The 25,982-nt window shown below is 43.3% G+C and overlaps 1 protein-coding gene across 1 annotated transcript; it reads right to left on the bottom strand.

Annotated features, from left to right (window-relative positions):
- Positions 1-4,617: 4,617 nt before the first annotated feature.
- On the bottom strand, positions 4,618-24,604 carry BAD (BCL2 associated agonist of cell death). The gene is made up of 5 exons (XM_073605349.1): positions 24,448-24,604; positions 17,666-17,810; positions 9,307-9,482; positions 7,943-8,105; positions 4,618-4,822 (listed from the first exon to the last, which is right to left on the bottom strand). The coding sequence occupies exons 2-4, from the start codon at positions 17,808-17,810 to the stop codon at positions 7,974-7,976; spliced, it is 453 nt and encodes a 150-aa protein (XP_073461450.1). The 5' UTR covers positions 24,448-24,604; the 3' UTR covers positions 4,618-4,822; positions 7,943-7,973.
- Between the last annotated feature and the right edge of the window lie 1,378 nt (positions 24,605-25,982).

The raw sequence follows: 25,982 nt of genomic DNA, 5'->3' as shown, positions 1-25,982 counted from the left end.
AATAGAGTATTTGATTCATGGTGATTAAGTAGTGTGGCATTAATACACTGTGAGATTCTACTTAGTTTTTCAGAGCTTTCAACACCAATTTGGAGAGAGGGGAGGAGGAATCAATAAAGACACAATAAAACAGCCACATTGGAGTTTTATGGAAGGTCCTGTTTCAGAATTATGGTGGTAGGGTGTATGTACTACCTACCATGAGCCACCCACTATGATAAGACCCTCTACTGTCTGTTAGCTAAAGGACCACCGTTCTCAGGTAGGTAAAAAAAAAAAAAAAAAAAAAAAAAAAAGCTAGGAACGAAGCACAAATGTATTTCCAGAACATTGTTTAAAGTGGAACTCCAGCCAAACCTTTTATCAAAGATATTATTAGAATCTTTATTATGTTTTTAATACTATTTTTATCCCCATTAAGAAGATACAAACTGTATTGGTCACACATCATACAAGCATGCTCTATACATACATGGAAATGTTGGGTGCTGTTAGATAGCCTCTTCTATTCACAGATCAAAAACATTTCTCCCCATTACATGATCCATGTCTCAGGAAAGAAATGTATTATTTCATACACAAAGTAAATCAACGTTTCAAGCTTTGCAGGACCCCAAATCAAGGTAGAGTGTTGAGAAGGTGGTCTGTGGTAATGAACTTATAAACATCTTTCATGAGATAAGGATAGTGTGCTGGAAAAAAAAATATTTTTGACCTGTTGGGAAGATATCCCCTTGATTTCTCTCCTGGAGACAGCAATAAATAAGAAAAGACTCCACAAAATCAGAAAATAAGGTTGGCATATCACTTAATGGGGACATCTATATGGTGACAATTGTGAATTGCAGGATTTCATCTCACTTATTTTCATTGGCAAGGCTGGAGGCATGGGTAAATCTCTCCAACAGAGTGGTGATGTTCTTCTAGGTCTGCACACTTACCTTATCCACTAAGTCCCCTTTTCCCCTAACACTGACAATGCAATTGGAGGAATGGGTGCACTCCTAGGTGAATGGAAGCACGCACAGCTTCCAGATGAGCAAGAAGCATAGTAAGAAACAGAAACTGATAGATCTTTCCGCTGAAACCCACAATAAACATTAGAAGCAATTCATGCCCATTTGGGGTTAAAGGCCAAGTCCACCTTTTACAAAAAATAATAAATACATATTTTTCTACCTGTAAAAAGATGTGCATTTTTTTTTTACTCTGAAGCCTGTAAGGCAGTGCACCTGTGATCAGCAGATAGTGGGTGCAATGCTTGGATCCTGCAGACACTTAGCACACTGTCTGCCCATACCTCTGATACAGGCAGACAGTTACTGAATGGCAGAAGGAATCAATGGACTACCAGAGCACTCACCAGTGCACTCTCAGTTCATTGACAACTAAAAGCAGTCGGCCGCAGAGACTGACGGTATTTGTAGTTCATACATTCACGGAACTCTGTGAATGAATGATGCAGCCGTGTGGGTGCACACAGTCGCAGTGTTTTTAAATCCTGACAGCAGGTGCAGGGAGAAGATCTCCCGCCTACTGTTACAGGGAGGGGCGCATCAGGGGGGAGAGGAGGCAGGAGCTGGAACATGTTACATGTTCCACCCTAATTACAGATGGAACATGTAACATGTTTCAAAAGGTGAACTTACCCTTTAAAGTGATACTAAAAAGTATTTTTTTCGTTAAAAATAACAAACATGTTACAGTGGGGCAAAAAAGTATTTAGTCAGCCACCAATTGTGCAAGTTCTCCCACTTAAAAAGATGAGAGAGGCCTGTAATTGTCATCATAGGTATACCTCAACTATGAGAGACAAAATGTGGAAACAAATCCAGACAATCACATTGTCTGATTTGGAAAGAATTAATTTGCAAATTATGGTGGAAAATAAGTATTTGGTCAATATCAAAAGTTCATCTTAATACTTTGTTATATATCCTTTGTGGGCAATGACAGAAGTCAAACGTTTTCTGTAAGTCATCACAAGGTTGTCACACACTGTTGCTGGTATGTTGGCCCATTCCTCCATGCAGATCTCCTCTAGAGCAGTGATGTTTTGGGGCTGTCGCTGGGCAACACGGACTTTCAACTCCCTCCAAAGGTTTTCTATGGGGTTGAGATCTGGAGACTGGCTAGACCACTCCAGGACCTTGAAATGCTTCTTATGAAGCCACTCCGTTGCCCGGGCGGTATGTTTGGGATCATTGTCATGCTGAAAAGACTCAGCCACGTTTCTTCTTCAATGCCCTTGCTGATGGGAGGAGGTTTGCACTCAAAATCTCACGATACAAGGTCCCATTCATTCTTTCATGTACACGGATCAGTCGTCCTGTTCCCTTTGCAGAGAAACAGCCCCAAAGCATGATATTGCCACCCCCATGCTTCACAGTAGGTGTGGTGTTCTTTGGTTGCAACTCAGCATTCTCTCTCCTTCAAACACGATGAGTTGTGTTTCTACCAAACAGTTCTACTTTGGTTTCATCTGACCATATGACATTCTCCCAATCCTCTTCTGGATCATCCAAATGCTCTCTAGCAAACCTCAGACGGGCCTGGACATGTACTGGCTTAAGCAGGGGGACACGTCTGGCACTGCAGGATCTGAGTCCCTGGCGGCGTAGTGTTTTACTGATGGTAGCCTTTGTTACGTTGGTCCCAGCTCTCTGCAGGTCATTCACTAGGTACCCCCATGTGGTTCTGGGATTTTTGCTCACCGTTCTTGTGATCATTTTGACCCCACGGGGTGAGATCTTGCGTGGAGCCCCAGATCGAGGGAGATTACCAGTGGTCTTGTATGTCTTCCATTTTCTAATTATTGCTCCCACAGTTGATTTCTTCACACCAAGCTGCTTGCCTATTGCAGATTCAGTCTTCCCAGCCTGGTGCAAGTCTACAATTTTGTTTCTGGTGTCCTTCGATAGCTCTTTGGTCTTCACCATAGTGGAGTTTGGAGTGTGACTGTTTGAGGTTGTGGACAGGTGTCTTTTATACTGATAAGTTCAAACAGGTGCCATTAATACAGGTAATGAGTAGAGGACAGAGCAGCCTCTTAAAGAAGAAGATACAGGTCTGTGAGAGCCAGAAATCTTGCTTGTTTGTAGGTGACCAAATACTTATTTTCCACCATAATTTGCAAATAAATTCTTTCAAAATCAGACAATGTGATTGTCTGGCTTTGTTTCCACATTTTGTCTCTCATAGTTGAGGTATACCTATGATGACAATTACAGGCCTCTCTCATCTTTTTAAGTGGGAGAATTTGCACAATTGGTGGCTGACTAAATACTTTTTTGCCCCACTGTATACTTGCCTGCTCAATGCAGTGGTTTTGCACAGAGCAGCGCAGATCCTCCTCTTCTCGGTGCTCCTGGCCGCTCCCTCCTGTTGAGTGCCCCCACAGCAAGCAGCTTGCTATGGAGGCACCCGAGCCAAGCTGCAGCTCCCTGTGTCCATTCAGACAGGGAGCCGTGGCCTGGCCCCACCCCCTCTCTCTCCTCATTGGCCCACTGACTTTGACAGCAGCGGGAGCCAATGGGGCCGCACTGCTGTCTCAGCCAATGAGGAGGGGAGTCCTGGACAGCCGAGTCTCTCATGCAACATCGCTGGATCTAGATCAGGAGTCTCAAACTGGCGGCCCGCCAGCTGTTACGAAACTACAAATCCCATGAGACATTGCAAGGCTGACAGTTACAAGCATGACTCCCACAGGCAGAGGCATGATGAGGCTTGCAGTTTTGCAACAGCTGGAGGGCCGCCAGTTTGAAAGCCCTGATCTAGATGGACCTCGGGTAAGTATTAAGGGGAGCTGAAAAAAAAACATAGCAAACCAATAAGATTATTTTTTTTTTCTCCCATTTTCAAATCTCTGCTTAAAAAATGCCAGGTCAGAGGTAATTTCTCCACTCTAATCAACACAGACCCCTTTTCTCTGTACAGTGAAATCCTTGTCTAGTCTAAGAAAATGACAACAATGAAAATGTTTGCATATAATCATTTATTTAAGAACTATAAAAGAGCCAATATATGATATAATATATTGGCACAAGACAGTGTTGTTCAACGTGGCTCTGCTGACCGAATTCACACAAAAGTGCAGTTACCCGTCTTACATTTTATTTAAAAAAATGCTTATTTATATTTTAACAGTTGTGCTTAGTAAAAAGAGTATGAAAACCTTGCAAATTGTTATTGTTGAAGTAAAAACATTTTTTACAATAAAAAAAGTTCACATTTTTTTCTGAAGTTTTCATCGCTTCTAAAATCATTTTTGTTCATTTAAAAAGTCACTCTGTATAGAGAAAACAAATGAGTTTCCATGACACTGTTCATCAGGCACCATAAGTTACTTGCACTTAACTTAGGCTGGTATCCACCGCCTGTGCCCCCTAAAATTCATGAGGACAAGGCTCAGCATGCTCAATCACATTATACAAGACAGCATTGAAAAATGGCAATTGGCTGCTCGGATGCCCAACGTTAGCTTTGGGGAGGGTAGTGTCACTGTGTTCCCCATATCTGGATATAATGGTATTTAAGGAGGCTTTGGCAGTTGACACATATGGAGGACAAGCGAAGTAAACTTATGGTGCTTGCTAGACGACGTCATGCTTACGTTCGTTTTTTTTTTTTTTTCTTTCTCTATACAGATTTAATATTGCATTATTTATTTTACAATCTTAACCATAAAAGAAAGTAACGTGGCACATGTTATAATCCACCTCACAAGTCATCACGTAAGGCTTCTGTTCAGTGGTTTAGTCCATTTTCTATAAATAGCAATGTGCAACCATATAAAAGAAGAGCGTCACCATCTGTATTGCAGCTGTAAAGGAAAATATGTAATAAAATTTCACAATTGTGTGCTATAGGTAAACCACACATTAAAAATGTGCAGAAAAACAGGTGCTTACTTAAAGTGGGGTTCCACCCAAAAAACCAAAAACACATAAAAAATCCTAAAAAAAATAAAAAACCTTTTGGATATTTTTTTTTTACTTACCTCTAAATGCCTGTTGCTAGGGGGTCCCTCGTAGTCTGCCCCTTCCACTGCCTGGGCTGGTGACATCACTTCCCCCTCGGCACAGGAAGGGCTCCGCTCTGCTCCCTCCCTCCTGTCAATCATCTGGGACCCATTACAGGTCCCAGGTGACTGAGAGGCCTAACACGGCGCGCGCCGCTGAACGGAGGGGGAGACGAACGGGGCTTCGATCCCCCGCATCGCTGGACCCAGGGACAGGTAAGTGTCCAATTAAAAGTCAGCAGCTGCAGTATTTGTAGCTGCTGACTTTTAATTTTTTTTTTTTTTTAACCGGCCCCCTGGGTGGAACTCCTCTTTAACGCTGTTATTCATTTTTATGCTTCCTTGCGTGGCTTGTAAAATACATGCAAACATTAGAGAAACCAAGGGATGAAAGCATTGTTTAAAGCTAAACTTTATGCAGTTATAAAAATATGCAAATGAACGCAGATTTGTAATCATTAATCAGCAAGTAATATAGGTATGTGAATCTGACCTGGTATTGGCCTTCTGCATTCCCTGTACAGCAGGGCTGCTGTGTGAGGAAGAAGCAATGTGGCAATCAGTTCATATACTGATAAGAAGCATGCTGACAGGAGTAGAAAGCAATGTGAACGACAGATGGGCTCATCATTGTGTTGCTACTCCCATCATTGTTAATGGTTTTGGATACAGTAGAGAAGAGTTATAACCTCTGTCAAGGTTTTACTGCTGTTGGTGTCCCTGCTGGGGAAAATCACTGTCCACTGTCAATTGATACAAAAACAAATGGAAAATCCTAAGTTTTACAGTTGTCACAGCAACAAAAGATGAGAGATGAGGAAAGCACACGTACACACACACACCTTGTTTTTGTCTCTGTAAGTAAAAGGAGTACTTTCCAATGATACAAAGACAGGCAATAAATGTATTAAGCATCGAATGTGACATTCTGCAAACATTTACTGCAGGTGTATCCTGGTGCATGTGTTTTAACCACTTCCCACCTGGCCTATAGCAAAATGACGGCCGGGTGGTGGTTCAGTTATCATATGACGTCTTTCAGGATAAGTGGGGGCGCGCAGCGATGCGGTGTGTCAGTCTGACACACTGCTACACAGATCTTGGTAAAGAGCTCTTTACCACGTGATCAGCCGTGTCCAATCACGGCTGATCATGGTGTAAACAGGAAGAGTCATTTATCGCCTTTTCCTCACTCGTGTCTGACAGACACGAATAGAGGAGAGACGATCGGCGGCTCTCCTGACAGGGGGGGTCTGCACTGATTGTTTATCAGCGCAGCCCCCCCCCCCTGCGGAAGCCCACACTAGACCACAAGGGATAACCACAACGGATGGATGACCAGGGATGCCACCCATGGCCACCAGGGATGCCAGTAAGTGCCCAAAAGATGCCAGTAAGTGCCAACTATTATTGCCTGCCAGTTGTCTCTTCATCAGTGATGCCCAGCACTGCCATCTATCAGTGTTCACCTATCAGTGCCACCCATAAGTACCCATCAGTGCAGCATACCAGTGCCGCCTATCAGTGCCACCTCATCAGTGCCCGTCAGTGAAGGAGAAAACTTACTTATTTACAAAATTTTATAATAGAAACAAACTTCTTTTTTTCCACATTTTTGGTCTTTTTTTAACTTGTTGCGCAAAAAAAAAAAAAAACCCCCAGCAGTGATTAAATACCACCAAAAGAAAGCTCTATTTGTGGGAACAAAATGATAAAAAAATTTTTGGTTACAGGGTAGCATGACCGCGCAATTGTCATTCAAAGTGCGACAGCGCTGAAAGCTGAAAATTGGCCTGGGCAGGAAGAGGCAAAAGTGCCCGGTATTGAAGTGGTTAAACTACAGTGATTGATCCAATGTTGGTGTACAGAAGGATGTTGCTGTGTTCTCATTACTTTATTATTAGATTTGAATGTGTTCTACATTTACTTTACCGGTTGCTAGGATGAAGGTCACCTGCGTCCTAGTAACCAATGATGCAATCACACTCAGTCTAGTTCCCCATCAGGTCTGCCTTGCCTGTGATTGACAGCAAACAGCACTGGGCAAATTTCTTAACTGCTATTCATCCCAACTGTGGCTTTGGAATCTGCGCACAGCCATCTGCTGTCAATCACAGGCAAGGGGGACCAGAAGGGTAACTAGTCTCAGAGTTCCCCATCAGGATCCCCCCCACCCGACAGCTCAAATTCATGGCTGCTTTACTTGTTGGATGATCATAGCCTGATGGGGAACTCTGAGACCAGCAAAAAAAAAAAAAAAAAAGGAAGAATCAAGTTATGACAGCACTTCTCACACAGGGCAATAAACCCTAAGTGATATCAAAACACATTCAAGGTTTAATATCTGGGGACTGTGCTTGGGGCCACTCACATGCACGGCTGTCAAATAGGGATGAGCGGCAGTGTCCCTGTAATCACTGCGGTCTCGGACACAAATTGTCTGCCTACACGCAGCTCCAGGTGCTTAAAGACAAGGTTTTTCACAGATTATGGGTGTTGCCGCCTGTGTAAATGAGGCCAGAAAGTGTTCAAGTTTTAGGGCTCGTTCACACCATACGTGCATAAAAAACTGATGAGAACTGAAAGAAAAACTGCGCAGATTTCACTTGCAGACACGTCAGTAATGTGCCCTGTTCACACCAATGTTGATGTCATATCAGGTTTTTTCCTTTGCAGAAAACTGCATACATATTGCAGATCCCTGTGCAGAAAAAAACTGGCACATTCTGGTGTGAACAGGACACAGAGAACAATTGTTTTTTTTGTGCCCATGCAGAACGAGTGCAGAAAAACTGACATCTCTGCACCATGGTGTGAATGAGGCCTTAGTATATCCTCTTTTTTAAATACTTTCAAATGTTGATATAATCAGCAGAAAATATGCAGCAATATTTTCATAACTGTCCTGCCAACTATACATACCATAGTATTTTCTCCTCCACAAAATGAATGTTCAGTGCTTGTCGTTTTCTGACTGACTTCGGTCTTTGTTCTTTCTTCTAAAGAAGTTAAAAAATGTTTCTCCGAAACTCTTGCTAACGGTCATCTCAGTGGCTGCACTTGCACTTTTAGGTCGAGGGATACTCTGCAGAAGATTATCATGTGAATGCTTTTTCCATTCAAAAGATTTTTGAATCAATAAAGTAAATGCAACAAAACAATAAACGTAGAATTATAGGCAAATTAAAACATAGTTTAGTGCAGTTATAAATAATTGAATTTTGCAGAGAGTAGTATATTGACCTGAAATTGGTCTTTGTTTTAAAATTCCATAATACACTCTCCACATCAGAATCTAAGCGAATACTAGTGAGATTATATTGCACTGTAATGAAATCCTAACACCACTGGGGGTAAAGAGGGAGTTATTTAGGTGGACTATAGAATAGAAAAGCACAGAAAGGATCCCTTCTTAGTGAGACAAATCTCATTCAAAGCCCATCAAGCAGGATGAAAAAAGAGCATGTGAAAGCTTACCAGATTTGTATAGCGGTGTCACCATCTGGTAATGGAGGTTGGCAGAGAAGTGCAAGTCATAAGAGCGGTTTAGGAAAACACTTTGGCAAGTAAAATGCTTATGTTTGTTTCCACTGCATAGTTAGCTGATTGGCTTGAGTCATTGATGTTAAATATTACTTCTTCTATTGTGGTGAAGTTTACAAAATACATTCAAGAATAACATTTGGTAGCTACAAAATAACGGTGGACTACCCACGTAGCATAGTAGACACTTGTTTATATTGTACTTATCTATAGATAAAATTATGAACGTTGTATGCTACTTTTAAAAATTTCCAATGGTTTTTTACATTTTCTATGCCTGTGCAATAATAAAAACTATTTGAAAAGAGTTCTGTTTAAAGTAAATAAGCAACAAATATTTAGAAATCTATAAACTGTATTTAATATATCAGGGGTAACTATTGGGCAGGAGATATTGAAGCGGTGTATGAATTGCTGTCTCGAAGTTAAGAGTTAATACCAACCTAATTTCTATATATGTACTGTATGTAACAGGTCAGACATTTGCTGTGATATGGCCATAAAATATCAAATTTTCCCCAAATTTCTCTAGTTTTCACCCACAATCCAAAAATATACTAGCATGTTATATAGGCAACAAACAAAACTGGCCCTAGTGTTTGGGACTGGATAATTGTGGTAGTGACATTTGATTGTAAGCTTCATTAGAGCAGGGGGACTAATGTAAATGCTTCAATATATGTTCTACATATGTAAATGTTATACAAATACAGGAAAATAAAGAATTTTACGGGAAGATTTACCGTGAAGATTTGGTCGAATTCATCACTCATTCGCCTCAGCTCTCGTCCATATCGAGCTGCAACCATTAGAGAAGATGGAGCAGAGCGGGAACGTGAGCGGAAATGTTGAAGCTCTCCAACACTGTCCGTCTCTGAGGCTTCTGAAGCAGATTCTGTCCGTTGCCGAGTTTCTTTTCCTGTAAGACAATACTGTTAGAAATAACTTGAAAAAGTATAAAGAACTTTTGCAAGTAAAGTAGAACAACGTGGAGTATAGAAGGTCAAGCAGGGTATACAGCACCTCATGCTGTGAAATTATATAGCAAAGTTTTGACACTAACATAGTTTTAATGCACATTTAGTAAATCAGGCCCAGAATGTACAAGAGCAATATAATAGAAGGGACTGTACAGCACATTATCCAGATGCAGTGGTGTGGAGTAAACAATGTACTGCATAGTAAGCAAAGTGGGAAAGTGGGAAGTATAGGATGTACAGCACAGCGTGCAGAGTGGAGCTGTGGGATTTGAATATTGTACAAACTGTAGTGGTATATAGTATAGCATATAAAGCATAATGTGCAGAGTGGAATCACATGGATTATAGAATGAAAAGCAAAGTATGCCAAGTGGAGTCTAAAACAAGCAACACGGTGTGCACAATGGAACAGTGCGAGTATAGAACTTACAGCACAAGGAACAGGATGCACATTGTATAGAGTGCAGTATAAAACTATACAGCATAACGTACAACTTGAAGAAGTGTGACGTATATGACACGCAGCACAGTGTGCAGAGAAGTGCAGTGTGAAGTATAGTATGTAGATAACAGTGTGCAGAATGGAGTGGTTTGAAGCACATGACATACAGCAGTGTTCAGAGAGGAGCCAATGGGGCTTATGCCCCGTACACACGGTCAGACTTTGTTCGGACATTCCGACAACAAAATCCTAGGATTTTTTCTGACGGATGTTGGCTCAAACTTGTCTTGCATACACATGGTCACACAAAGTTGTCGGAAAATCCGATCGTTCTAACGCGGTGACGTAAAACACGTACGTCGGGACTATAAACGGGGCAGTGGCCAATAGCTTTCATCTCTTTATTTATTCTGAGCATGCGTGGCACTTTGTCCGTCGGATTTGTGTACACATGATCGGAATTTCCGACAACGGATTTTGTTGTCGGAAAATTTTATAGCCTGCTCTCAAACTTTGTGTGTCGGAAAATCTGATGGAAAAATGTGTGATGGAGCCTACACATGGTCGGAATTTCCGACAACAAGCTCCGATCGCACATTTTCCGTCGGAAAAAATTATTTACTAAAACTGGAGAGTGCAAAATCTGGTGCAGAAACCAATCAGCTTCCAGGTTTTTTATTTTTGCCAAAGCTTAATTGAACAGGCTGAAGTTAGAAGCTGATTGGCTACTATGCACAGCTGCACCTGATTTTGCACTCTCCGGTTTTGGGTTAGATCTGCTGCATTAAAACTTCAGTGATGGCCATTAATATAAAATAACCGAATGTAATTTAATTGAAATCTGTCAAAGCTGATGATCTGCTGAAAATTGTAGCTAATGGATGAGGAACTGAGTACAGAATATGAAAGTGCAACAGAGTGTAAAGAACACAGCTGGACCTCATTGTGGGGGACAGCACAGCAGGGATGTAAGGTAGGGCTAAAGATGAGATAGAAATCCAGCATAGCAGAGCAACATAGGCGATTGTAACTGGAGCACAAATGGGACAGAAGATAAACAGAGCAGGAATACCCAGGAAACAACCACCAACCTGGTGGAGTGAACATGTAAAAGTGTAGGAACAGCTTTGTACTTTAGAGTGTAAGCTGTGGTGTAGAATTGTCTTATCCATCTAGCAGTGGTAAACTTTGAAGCAGAATATCCCTTGCAACGTCCTAAGGGTAGGAAAATTAGGGAGTCCATCTTCCTGATAGAAGCTGTTGCTTTGAGGTACAGTGGGGACGGAAAGTATTCAGACCCCCTTAAATTTTTCACTCTGTTATATTGCAGCCATTTGCTAAAATAATTTAAGTTAATTTTTTTTCCTCATTAATGTACACACAGCACCCCATATTGACAGAAAAACACAGAATTGTTGAAATTGTTGCAGATTTATTAAAAAAGAAAAACTGAAATATCACATGGTCCGAAGTATTCAGACCCTTTGCTGTGACACTCATATTTAACTCAGGTGCTGTCCATTTCTTCTGATCATCCTTGAGATGGTTCTACACCTTCAATTGAATCCAGCTGTGTTTGATTATACTGATTGGACTTGATTAGGAAAGCCACACACCTGTCTATATAAGACCTTACAGCTCACAGTGCATGACAGAGCAAATGAGAATCATAAGGTCAAAGGAACTGCCTGAAGAGCTCAGAGACAGAATTGTGGCAAGGCACAGATCTGGCCAAGATTACAAAAAAAAAATTCTGCTGCACTTAAGGTTCCTAAGAGCACAGTAGCCTCCATAATCCTTAAATGGAAGACGTTTGGGACGACCAGAACCCTTCCTAGAGCTGGCCGTCCGGCCAAACTTAACTATTGGGGGAGAAGAGCCTTGGTGAGAGAGGTAAAGAAGAACCCAAAGATCACTGTGGCTGAGCTCCAGAGATGCAGTCAGGATGGTGAGAAATAAGATTCTCTGGTCTGATGAGATCATGATAGAACTTTTTGGCCTTAATTCTAAGTGGTATGTGTGGAGAAAACCAGGCACTGCTCATCACCTGTCCAATACAGTCCCAACAGTGAAGCATGGTGGTGGCAGCATCATGCTGTGGGGGTGTTTTTCAGCTGCAGGGACAGGATGACTGGTTGCAATTGAGGGAAAGATGAATGAGGCCAAGTAGAGGGATATCCTGGACGAAAACCTTCTCCAGGGTGATCAGGACCTCAGACTGGGCCAAAGGTTTACCTTCCAACAAGACAATGACCCTAAGCACACAGCTAAAATAACGAAGGAGTGGCTTCACAAAAACTCTGTGACTGTTCTTGAATGGCCCAGTCAGAGCCCTGACTTAAACCCAATTAAGCATCTCTGGAGAGACCTAAAAATGGCTGTCCACCAACGTTTACCATCTAACCTGACAGAACTGGAGAGGATCTGCAAGGAGGAATGGCAGAGGATCCCCAAATCCAGGTGTGAAAAACTTGTTGCATCTTTCCCAAAAAGACTCATGGCTGTATTAGATCAAAAGGGTGCTTCTACTAAATACTGAGCAAAGGGTCTGAATACTTAGGACCATGTGATATTTCAGTTTTTCTTTTTTAATAAATCTTCAAAAATGTCAACAATTCTGTGTTTTTCTGTCAATATGGGGTGCTGTGTGTACATTAATGTGGAAAAAATGAACTTAAATGATTTTAGCAATATAACAAACAGTGAAAAATTTAAGGGGGTCTGAATACTTGCCGTCCCCACTATAGATTCCAATGGCTCTGACTACATCCAGGCAGTGAAGAGCAAATTTTCTTTGGGTGCTTTGGAGCAGGGCACAAAGAGGGAAAGACTCCACTGCTTCACTGGAGGTGGAAGACTGATACCATCTTAGGAAAAAAGGATGGCCTTGGGTGTATGACTACCTTGTCCTTGTGAGGAATGAGAGAATTCCTCATTCCTCACAAGGTCAGAGGCATGTCAGACAGACGCGATAACAAGCAAGAAGGCCACTTTAAAAGGAGAGTTCATTTAAGGGGATTTCTTGATGGGTTCAAATGGTGAAAAAGAAAAACAGAATGAGGCCCTAAGGAAGTATGGGGTGCTGCATTGGGGGGGGGGGGGGGGGGGGGTGGGAGGCTGATCAAATATACACCATGAATAAAGGTTTTGACTAGAATGAGGCCAAATCCTGTTTGTAGGAAGGCCAGAACATGAAATGACAGCATAATCTTTGGGACTGAAATGTCTGGCTTTACAATGGTTAAAGGATTTCCAGGTCTTTCTGGGAGTGGCTTTTCTGAGTCTGGGAGGAAAGATTCAGACTCCTGTCCCTCAAGAGCTGGGCTTCAACAGGCATGCTATTAAAGCCAGTGACTGAGAAGAAGGATGAAAAAGGGGCCCTGAGACAGTTGGTCTAGCCGGATAGGAAGAGGCCAGGGGTTGTCTCTTATGCCGCGTACACATGAGCGGACATTCCGGCAGAAAAGGTCCGACGGAACGAATCCGTCGGACATTCCGATCGTGTGTGGGCTTCATGGGACCTTTTCTGACGAAAACTCTGACGGACCTTAGAAATAGAACATGTTTCAAATCTTTCCAACGGAATCGATTCCTATAGAAAAAAACCTTTGTATGCTAGTCCGACGGACCGAAAAGGACACAAGGGCAGCTATTGGCTACTAGCTATTGATCTTCCTTTTCTAGTCCAGTCGTACGTCATCACGCTTGAAACGATCGGACTTTGGGATCGTGTGTAGGCAAGTCCGTTTCATCGGGACTCTGTCGGAACGCCGTTGAAAAGTCCTTCGGAGTTCAGTCCGACGAGAAGTCCGCTCGTGTGTACGCGGCATTAGTATTCGGAGTATATCTGTGTACCAGGTTCTTCCGAGCTAGTGTGGTGCAATGAGAACCACCAGTTCCTTCTCTTGCTCTATTTTGTGGAGCAGATGAGGCTGGAGGAAAGGTACTGATTAGCCGTGACTGAGACCAGGAAATTATCAAAGCATCCAATGCAGTGCTAGAGTATCCTTAGTTCTGGCCACAAACAGAGGTAACTTGTTGTTAAATCTGTTTATCTATGGCCGGGTCCCCCAACTCCAACATATCAGGTTAAAGATGTTGGGGTGAAGGGCCTTTCCCCTTTATCTTGGTGGCGATGGCTGAGGTAACCCTCCTTCCAATTGGCCACTTCGGGAATGTGGATAGCAAAGATCACTGGACAGTGTTTCTATGTCCATGAGTTGATGAGGCATGCTTCCTTTAAGAATGCATTACTCCCAATACCCCCTTGGTGATTGATTTGGTGTTGTCTGATTGCACCCTGATTGGGTGTCCTTGCAAAGGGGGGGGTCCAGTGCAGCTTATTACTCTGAGCTCCAGGATATTGATTGGGAGCTTGGCTTCCTCCAGTGACCATGTTCCTTGTACTGTAAGGGACTATAACACTCCTCCTACAGCCTGAAAGACTGTCATATGTCATTAACACCTTCCGGTATTATGGAAGAAATACTTCCCCATTGTTGGGTTTGGGTTGGAGATCCACCAAATTTAGGGAATTATTTGCCTGGCTGGATAGGTGCATGAGTAGGCTGTGAGAAGGAGCATGCTTGTTTCATTGTAACAAGCGGTTGTGTTGCAGGGGTCTTGAATAAAAATTGGGCAACTGGAAATGCCTGGAAGGAGGCCACCATGAGACCCAGAACTCTCATGGAGAATCTTATAGGGGGGGGGGGGGTCTCTTTGATCTAGTCTCGAGCACGAGTTCAGAGAAAGAGCAGTTTTTTTCTATAGAAGGAAGACTTTTCCTGGGGCTGTGTCTAGAATTATGTCAAAGTATACCAGGTGAAGAGAAGGTTGGAAGGCAGATTTTTGGAAGCTGACCACTCAACCGAAAGCCTGAAACATCTGAATTGTTCTGTGATACATTGTAGAGAGCTGGAGGGTAGAGGAGAGAGGAGTCCTTCAGAAGAAGTTTGTCTAGATGACCTGGAAGCCCTGAGTCCGTAGAAGGGCAAGACGATGTGCAAGGACCTTTGTAAACACTCCATAAGTGAGAATATGCCAAATATCAGTGCAACAACTTGAAAGTGAGTGTCTCCTACCGCAAAGAGTAGAAATAAATGATGAGGTGAATAAATAGGAATATGCAGATAAGCAGTCAAGTATCCCCCTTGTCTCTGAGAAGCAACAACTGACCTTGCAAATTTCATGTAAAATTTTGGAATTTGAAGGTATTAGTTGGGGATTTTAAGTCTAGGTTAGAAGGAATGCACATGTTCAGTACCGTGAATAGGTTTAAATAAACACTGGAGCAACTACCCCGAGACAAGAGATGGCAAATCTGACTGTCCTCTGGCAGATTTTGATGGATTTGAGAGAATAAAACAGTAATGAGGGTAGAGTTTTGAACTCTATGTTGTATCCCTTTGAAACCACTGATTGAACCCACAGGGTCTAGGATATCTGTGACCCAGAGATAGGCAGACTGTAACAGATGTCCCCTCACTTTTAGGAGTGAGGATGCCCCTTCATTGGGAAGAGGTCTTTCAGGAGGACTTATTGGGCTTTGTGGGCCAAGTTTGAGCTAAAAGGAAGGGCTAAATTGAGGCTTAGAAGTTGAAGCTGGTAGAGTGTGGAGGTGCTCTGCATTTTGAGGAGGTAGATGCTCCTGAAAAAGGCATTTTGGAACTTCACGGTGGGGAAGAAGACCTTTCCTCCTGTGACATCTTTGCTGATTTGACAAGTGACTCACCAGAGGGACATCCTTTAAAGGGCATGTGTGCAGCATAGTTTACAGGCAGCTTCAGCTGACCAGGCTTTCAGACATAACATTCTTTGCATGTAAATGGATATCAGAGCCATTCTTTAGATTTGTGCCATAATGTGTTCTAATGCATTCACACATAAGAGCAGGGCAGAAAGTAATTGATGTAATTTCTCAGTTAAAACATGGTCCTAAAATGCAGGATCATGTTGGTTGCTCATTATCATAGTCCAGTTAGCTGGGACTTGGCAACCAGAAATTGCAGCAATAACTGGTTGCAGATGTGGGCCATTAAAAGTATCTCAAACTTCCTATCCACAGAATCCTTGAAAGAAGCAGGGTCTTCAGTTGGTACAATGAGAGGTTTCATTTAGACCAAGATGGCAGGGTCTACCACAAGGACGGACCACTTTTGTTGTGAACTCTTTTTCCACTAGATAGAGCCCAGCAATGCTTTTTGCAGGGGTGAACATCTTCTTTAGATTGATTCAATTGTTTATGAATGGAGAATATTTTTTTAGACTTAGCGGGTCTCTTTGTACCCAAAGGGGCATGGGGAGATGGAGGGGAGCGAGAATACAGAGCCTTCTGCACACAGCAGAAATTAGCATATTAACATTGGCAAGCATATTGCATGAAGCTATAATATCAGGTGCATAAAAGCCTGGGGGTGAGAAATCTTCTGTGACCTTCTCTAACACCGTTTCTGGGTCCTCTTCATTCTCGTCTATGTCTGCCTTTTCTAGGGCAGGCATATCTGACAATGGTGGCTCTATTAAAGTCGTAAGTTGTCCAAGGACATGTTACATATCTGTCAAGTATTTCCTTCATGAGGACAGTTTGATAGTATTTGTAATACAGATCTGTGAAGTCACTGTTTTCTCAGTCTATCCAAGTTTTATTCTGCGTTGAGCCCTGGTGAAGGGGGAGTGATATTGCCCCCGTGTTGACTGTTTTTATTACTTTTTATAATCAACGATTACACTCTTATCTGATTTTGGTGTTGTGCTCCTTTGTGTATTTCTATGGTTTGAATTACTGTTGGGTGCTTATTGAGGGAAGCCTTGCTTCCTGTTTGGAAGCTGCCTCCTTCTACACTTGCAAGTTCCCAGTGCCTCTTTGATTAGGTTGTTCTGGATAGTTGCAGAAAAGACTGCATTAAGCAGGCAGACCACTTGTTAAATGCTAAATAAAGCTAGAATCGGATGAAGACACCAGGTCCTGCTCTGGTGCAAGGGAAGGACAGTGACTAGAAGTGGTGAAATTACTAAAAAGCTGCACACAGGTGAGGGTGAGAGGTATGGGGAGCTGCATACAGATGGGTGACTGGTTCCAGGAACTGTACATCGAGAAAAGGGGTGTAAGGATTCAGTACAGGGATGAGGAAAAAGGTACTATATGGTGACAAATGCTGCTTGAGGTGAAATTCCTTAGACCTCTTTCACACATCGTTTTTCAGGCGCTTTTGGGCTAAAAATAGCGCCTGTAAAGCTCCTGAAAAACGCCTCCCCTGCAGTCCCAGTGTGAAAGCCAAAGTGCTTTTACACTGGAGCGCTGCGCTGGCAGGATGTTAAAAAAAAAGTCCTGGAAGCAGCATCTTTGGGGCGGTGGAGGAGCGGTGTATACACCGTTCCTGCCCATTGAAATGAATGGGCACTACACGGACGCATTTAACCCTTTATTCGGCCGATAGCGGGGGTTAAAAGCGCCCCGCTAGCAGCCGAATAGCGTCACTAAAACCACAGTAAATCACCACTAAAACTAGCAAGGTTTTACCGTCAACGCCCGCCCACCCGCCCCAGTGTGAAAGCACCCTTAAATTTAATAAGAATAAATTTCTTTCTTAGAATACAGAAAATACTGTGAGAAATAACATGATAGCCAGTGCAATGCTAACAATAAGGAAATTATTTTCTATTAGCCATCTTGTCCAATACCTTTTATTCGTCTCAAGTTAGGGGAACTCTTGTGTCCAGGATCTCCTCCAAAACCTGGAGGATTTGTTCCAGAAAATGCAGACCCCCTTTCTGTCGGTGGAAACTCTTCAATACTAAACATAGACTTATGAGGAGAATCCCCCATCTATATGAAAAAAAGGAAGAAAGTAAATTTTCAGTAAAAAAAAAAGATTTTTTTTTTTTTTTTTTTAGTAAAAAACATGATATACTTGCCTGCGCTCTACAGAGCGGCCCTGATCTTTCTCTTCTCAGGTCCCCTGCCAGTGCTCTTGGCTCCTACTCTTCTTGGTATGCCACCATAAGAAGCCGCTTCCCTTGGTGGCACACCTGTTGGCTTGATCCAAAGCTGACTTTGAGTCCCTACAAACAGGCAATTTGGCTCAGCCCCACCCCCCACTCCCTCGTCACAGGATTTGAATCACAGCAGCGGTCACAGACAGGCATATCGCTGGATCAAGCGAGGACTTAATGTTCACTTTAAAGCCTTATGAAAGGGTTACATGATTTTTTTTTCCAAATAGAGGAATCTGAATATTTATTCTTAAATTAATAAATTCTTGTAGATCACCCAATGGCAGAAAGTTGCTGGCCTATCACTGCTTAATCTCAGTCATAGTTTTCAAATTCTGGCTATTATGTTTGCAGTTCAATGCATTGCACATAGTGAAGGGGACATTACTGCTTTCTCTATTCAACATGATACCATAATGAAACCCTGATGGCACCTTTAGATCATTGCAAATGAAGGTTTGTTAAAATGTGCATTTTAAAGTGTATTACTGCAAATGCAATGTGGGTAAACCCATGCTTCGATGTGTGGTGCCATTCATTCTGAATGGAACCCCGATGCATTATACAGTAGTGAGCCATGCACCCTCAGTGCATAACATCACAATGTATATGCTGTATGTTGTGGTGTGCTGCAATAAAAAATAAAAAGGTCATGAACATTTCTAAGTGTGCTGTAAAGGCATCTTACATTTTTTTCTTTTACCCCTACATTTAATATTTCTGATATGTATCAGTGTTGCCATGTACTTGTATTAAAAAGTATCCTGTTCTCTTTTCATTGCTTCATTTGTGAGAAATACCTGGCGATTCTGCCAGTCCCCCTAATTTCCTATTTCAAACTGACCTTGCTAGGCATAGAAGCACATCCATCCCAGTGTGATCAGTTTTCTTCTTTGCATTCTACTTAGGGGCACAACCTGTTTGTACTTCAGTGGTTAGACTTGGGCTGACACACGCAACTGCACAGCTAATCACTGGGAAGATCTGTGTACTGCAGTTTCTCTGCCTCCTGCTGCCATGTCCCCCTGTAGTCTCCACCCATACCTTTCTAAGCCCCTTATGTGTCTGAGAACAGAGATTATGTGATCATTTACAAAAAATAAATAAAAAAAGAAGAAGGGGAGGGAGCAGCAGTGCAGGGGGTGGACACAGGGGTAAGAGGAATCAAATAATGAGGAGTGAAAGCAGGGGCAGCAGAGAGCACACAGAATGCATCCAGCAGCATTGAAGGGAAATAGACAGTGGACAATACATTGAGAAGATCAAATTGCAAGTGGAGTGGGAAGGCACACAGCAGGGATCCATAACAGGTATCAAAGCAGAGGAACACTGCAATGCTACAGTGGGGGCGCTAACATTTTTTATAAATGGTTGTGATGTGTGTGACTTGTCAACCACTGATCACAGCTATTTATTATTTGCCAGAGTCTGGGGGACCATCCTGCTATAAGGTTCATGGTTGCTGAAGCGACAATGAGCATATAACCTAAGGGAATGCAGCTGTCATAAGGGGTCACCAAGCTGGCCTGCTGCAAGCAGTTGTGTTCTGACGTAACCCTTGTGCTGGTGGCTGTAAAAGGATTACAGTTTATATATTAACTATGAGTAAATTACTGAAAAAAACACTTCTCTGAAAAAAACATGGATGCTGTAATTGCTATATTCTCATAATGAAAATGTTAGTGGCCTGGCAACTAACCCAAAACAAGTATGCAGGTGATCAGTCCTCAGATGTGTATCCATTCCTTAGACTAAGGCCCCTTTCACATGAGGCGGGCTCCGTTTCTACGGAGCCCGCCTCGGTCCGCCCGCCCAGCGGGAGATCTGTCCGTTGATCTCCACTGAGCCGGCGGATGACAGGTCCCTCTCTGCTCACTGAGCGGGGAGGGGCTTGTCAGGCGCCGCTGCCGCCTATGGAGGGATCGGACGAAAACGGACAGCGTGTCCGTTTTCGTCAGATCTCACCCGATCCGATCCGCCAGCGACGGATCTGGACGTAGAGCCATACGTCTGCTTTTAGCAGATCGGACGGGGTCGGATGTCAGCGGACATGTCTCCGCTGACATCCGACGCTCCATAGGCTAACATGGATCGCCCGTTCAGGTCCGCCTGTCAGTTTTGACGGCGGACCTGAACGGTCCGATCGTGTGAAAGGGGCCTTAAACGGTTCTACCAGGCAGAACAGCCAGGCTGATAACCTGATTTTTCTCTACTGCAATCAAACAATAAAGATGGTCGCCTCCCTGTCCCAGGCTATGACTGCTATGACTGAGGGGGTTATTTACTAAAGGAAAATCCACTTTGCACTAAAAGTGCACTTGGAAGTAAAGTTGCTGTAGATCGGAGGGGGATATGCAAGGAAAATAAAAAACAGCATTTTAGCTTGCACATGATTGGATGATAAAATCAGCAGAGCTTCCCCTCATTTCAGATCTACCCCTTAGATTTAGAGCGACTGCACTTCCAAGTGCACTTGCAGTGTAAAGTGGATTTGCCTTTCGTAAATAACCCCCAATGTCTCTGCTCACTCTGCTTTCACCTCCTGTCAGCTTATAAGCATGTTTGTATGCAGCACACATGATTGGCTCTTAGAGCAGCCCCTCCTTCTTAAGTTTGAGTGCTGCAATATAGATAAATACAAGAGGCTGATACCAAGTCAAGTTCAGCTACATACACTGTCCCCATTTAAAGTAGAACTATATTCAGCTCCCCTCCAGTGAAGCAATGTCAGAGAGCCCCAATGCTAGCATTAATATTTTCCAGCCAGCTTCTTCTGGGTTTGGGATCTTTAGCCATCTTGATTAGCCTGGTTGGGATGATGCAACTCCTGCTCCTGTGCACAGGAGTTCATTTAAACTGTCACTCAGCAGATGCCAAGATTTAGGATTTTAAAATTTTAAAGACAAAAGGTAAGAATCCTTTTTTGCAGAAGAGACATATGGGGGTAGTTTTCAAAATGGGAGAAGCCAGCATCTAGACCCCAATTGGTTGCCTACATTTTAATTTCGAACAACTGAATAAGCAGTGCACAAATACCGTGTAACATAAAAAATTGCAACGACCAACATTTTATTCTCTAGGGTCTCTGCTAAAAAATATATATACAGTAAATATAGAAAATAATCACTCCCCAGTTTTTGTTTTATCCAGCTGGATTTACTCAGTCCAACTTTTAACAGCCAAATGAAAGATATAACACCAAAATGTCAGAAAAAAAACCCCACACAAGAAACGAGCACCTTTTGATTTAATTACAGCCTGTAGTCAGTTAGGATATGTCTCTACTAACTTTGCACATCTAGACTTTGCAATATTTGCCCACTCTTCTTTGCAGAACTGCTCAAGTTCAGTTAAATTTGATGGTGACAGTATGTGGACTGCAGTCTTCAAGTCAATTCACAGATTTTCAATGTGGTTTAAGTCTGGGCTCTGACTAGACCAGAGATATGCAATTAGCGGACCTCCAGCTGTTGCAAAACTACATGTCCCATCATGCCTCTGCTTCTTGGTATCATGCTTGTGGCTGTCAGGGTCTTGCTATGCCTCATGGGACTTGTAGTTCTGCAGCAGCTGGAGGTCTGCTAATTGCATATCCCTGGACTAGACCATTCAAGGACATTTACCTTTTTCTCCTTCAACCACTGTGTGGTCATTTTGCTGTGTAATTTGGGTCATTGTCATGTTGGAAGGTAAACCTTCTTCCCATTGATAACTTTCTGGCAGAGGGCAGCAGATTTTCCTCAAGAATTTGATGGTATTTTGCCCCATCCATTTTTCCTTCTATCCTGACAAATGCTCCAGTCCTTGCTGCAGAGAAACATCCTCATAACAGGATATTACCACCTCCATGCTTTAATGTAGGAATGGTATTATTTGGATGGTGAGCTGTACTGGATTTCCGCCAGACATATCGTTTGATGTTGAGGCCAAATAATTCAATTTTAGTTTCATCTGACCAGAACACATTTTTCCATGTGGCCTCAGAATCTTCAAGGTGTGCTTTGGCAAAGCTCAGTCGTGACTGCATGTGGTCTTTTTTGAAGAGTGGCTTTTTTTCTTGCAACCCTCCCAATACAAGCCATATTTGTGGAGAATTTGTGATATTGTTGTCACATGCACACAATGACCACTCTTTGTCAAAAATTTCGGCAACTGCTTCAGAGTTGCTGTAGGCCTCTTGGTAGCCTCTCTTATCAGTTTCCTCCAGGCCCTTTCATCCAGTTTGGAGCGACATGCTGATCCAGGGAAGGTCTGTGTTGTACCAAATACGTTCTACTTCTTAATAATAGATTTAGCTGTTCTTCTAGACATTGATAAAGCCTTTGAAATTTTTTGTATCCATCTCCTGACTTGTGCCTGTCCACAACTTTATCCCCGAGATCTTTTGACGGTGCCTTGCCACTCAAAGTTGATTGTTTGCTTCAGTTGCACTACAAGGGACTGAAATGCTCCAGGAAAGCTCTTTTCATGCTTAGCTAATCAAAATCACCACAGCTGAAAGTCAAATGGCTTTGTGTGCCAGTGAAAAGGTGATTAGCTACACCTGATTGAGTTTACAAGTCATTTTGAGGACGGGGGGGGGCTGATTCCTTTTTCCAACTCAGTGATTCTGGTTTTGGATTTCGTTTAATTTTTTTCTGATATGTTGGTGTTATATCTAAAATTTAACTGAACTTGAGCAGTTCTGCAAAGAAGAGTAGGCAAAAATGACAAAGTCTAGATGTGCAAAGTTAGTAGAGACATATCCCAACAGACTAAAGGCTTTAATTAAAGCAAAAGGTGGTTCAACAAAATACTGACACAAGGGGGGTGATCCTTTTTCCAACTCAGTGATTCTGTTTTTGATTATTCTCTTTCTACGTTTCTGGCTGCAAAGCAACAAAATGTAATTATTTTAAAGGGGGTGATTGTTTTCTATACCCACTGTGTAATGTTTGGGGCTTTGGAGTCATTTTCTAGCAAAAAAATACAGATTTTTACATGTAGGAGACAAAAGTCAGGATTGGCCTTGGTGGGAACTATTAAATTTACAATAAAAAAAAAAAAGTGCGCAAATGTACCTAGAAGAATTGATGCTGTTTTGAAGGCAAAGGATGATCACACCGAATACTGATTTGGATTTCTCTTCTGTTCATTTACTTTCCATTTTGTTAATTGATTAAAAAAAAAAACTGTTAACACTTCTATTTCTGAAAACAATTCATTTACAGCATTTTTTCTCACCTGCCTAAAAAACTTTTGCACAGTACTGTACATGTGTCCATTTTTTTTTCCCTTTCTACCTGGCCAAAATAGTTATAGGTATCAATTGCTATGTACACAGCCACTAAGCAACCATTTTCAAAAACATGGCAACCTTACTTCTTCCCAGTTCCTTTGCTGGCCCACTGATAATGTTGCACCATCTAGGGTTCATGCTCCATAGGGGATCTGGGATGTCCTGTTCCTGAAGAATAACAGGCTGTGTCCAATCTAAGGATGGGCTCGGGCGTGTTCACACAATCCACATGCAGAGCCCGCCAGGAAGTCGGCATGGCGCTAATCACAGGCAGTGAGACATTTCCCGATCTCTGCAGCATTGGGAAAATGTCTACTGTCTGTGATTAGCGCCGTGATGGGCTGTGCCCGTGGAGTGTGCGAACACGCCCGAGCCCATCCTTAGTCCAATCCTTTCTGGAGCATCCTCTGTATGTAACCAGGGGCGGCATGTTATTAATGCATAACAAGTTGATCACGTACAATGCATGCGTGAGACCAGGGGAGAGTAGTTGCACTGGTGACGTAGCCTTCCCAGGCACCGCCTGTCCTGCTGGAGACATCACCAGAGCCTCAGGGAATCCAGAAAGTTGTTAAAAAAGAAGTACGTTTACCAAAAAGCATTTAATGTTCAAAATGCCATTTATGCTGTTGGACACGCCATTCAATTTTGTGTTGTGAGGATAATGATCCGCTTTAACCTGCTGCTACTGTAGGCCTCATACAGACATGTCTGGTAGGGTGAAATCCCCAGCACTTTCCTGTAGCAGGTGACGTATACAACCATTCACTTGTATTGGCGGTTGTACGTGTCACCTGCTGCTCCGCAGGCTGTACTCGTGTAAACCTGGCTTTTATCCACACATGCCTGTATTTCCCAAAACTCAAAAGTGCCGCGTTCAGGGAAATACGCTGTCCATGCATGCGCAGGCAAACACTGATACAGAAGCATTCATGTCTATACAAGTCCAGTCAGTCGCTTGTATTGGTGGCTTTATGCGGCTCCCCTGGCATGGGGAAGTACCGGGGATTTTAGGCTTAGAGGACTCTGCAATCTCTGGACCCCAATGCAGAGTCTGTATAACATGGAGCCCCCTTCAGTCCTCCCCCCCAGAGTTCTCAGCACACCTTCTCATCCATATTACAATGTGTCAGCACCCGGCCATCTTCCCTGATTCCCTCACCTCCCATATCAACCCACACAATGCCTTTACCTCTCCCAGATCTCCAGGAAATCTCCTCAGACTGTTATAAGTGGGCGGGCGTTCGTAATTGTGTGTTTCTCTCTCAGTGACAGTGACCTCAGTTCAGTTGTCGCCTCCTCTCCCGGCCGGTGTCTGGACAACTATAATTATCAGGCTCATTCCTCCCTCCACCCCCCCCCAGTCCTATGTTTATTTTCCTCTTTCCTTCCGGGATCGCTACCCCCGCCCATACATGGTCTCCCTAGTAACAGTCCTCTGCTTCCACCAATCCATTTCCGAGACGTCATTAAGCTCCGCCCGATGGTCGTCTCTCACGTGACATGTAAACAATGGGTTACTATGGTGATCTATTCATGCTGTCCTCTTTGAACTCTGCTAGATGTTGTTTTCCCATGGTGCCCAGCGCTTGGTTTGCGCAATCTGCGTATCCTCGACGCAGGGCGGTGTAAACAAACGTGCTGGATGTTGTGTCTGAGCTGGGAAGTGTTGATGCTTTTGTGTTCCACGTCTCTGCCTGCCTGCCTATAGTGAAGGTTTTCAATGTAGGGAATGCATGTAAAAAAATATTTATTCTGGCAATTAGAATGTATTAACGCTCAGACGCAGTGGCGGCTGGTGCTCAAAATTTTTTGGGGGGGCGCAAAAATATTTTGAAAAAAAAATCATCAAATGCTGCCACTGTGCCATCAAACGCTGCCATGGTGCCCATCAAACGCTGCCACTGTGCCATCAAACGCTGCCATGGTGCCCATCAAACGCTGCCACTGTGCCATCAAATGCTGCCACTGTGCCATCAAACGCTGCCATGGTGCCCATCAAACGCTGCCACTGCGCCCTCAAATGCTGCCACTGTACCATCAAATGCTGCCACTGTGCCCTCAAATGCTGCCACTGTGCCCAGTAAACGCTGCCACTGTGCCCTCAAATGCTGCCACTGTACCATTAAACGCTACCACTGTGCCCTCAAATGCTGCCACTGTGCCCAGTAAACGCTGCCACTGTGCCCTCAAATGCTGCCACTGTACCATCAAACGCTACCACTGTGCCCTCAAGTGCCGCCACTGTGCCCAGTAAACACTGCCACTGTGCCCTCAATTGCAGCCACTGTGCCATCAAATGCTGCCACTGTGCCCATTAAACGCTGCCACTGTGCCATCAAACGCTGCCACAGTGCCCATCAAACGCCACCGTGCCCTCAAATGCTGCCACTGTACCATCAATTGCAGCCACTGTGCCATCAAACGCTGCCACTGTGCCCATCAAACGCTGCCACTGTGCCCTCAAATGCTGCCACTGTGCCCTCAAATGCTGCCACTGTGCCATCAATTGCAGCCACTGTACCATCAAACACTGCCACTGTGCCTATCAAATGCTGCCACTGTGCCCTCAAACGCTGCCACTGTGCCCTCAAACGCTGCCACTGTGCCCTCAATTGCTGCCACTGTGCCATCAATTGCAGCCACTGTGCCATCAAACGCTGCCACTGTGCCATCAAACACTGTCACTGTACCAAACGCTGCCACTGTGCCAAATGCTGCCACTGT

This window comes from Aquarana catesbeiana, linkage group LG11 (genome assembly GCF_042186555.1).
Source record: "Aquarana catesbeiana isolate 2022-GZ linkage group LG11, ASM4218655v1, whole genome shotgun sequence".
Taxonomy (NCBI): Eukaryota; Metazoa; Chordata; class Amphibia; order Anura; family Ranidae; genus Aquarana; species Aquarana catesbeiana.
This window is presented reverse-complemented; position numbering and strand designations above follow the sequence as displayed.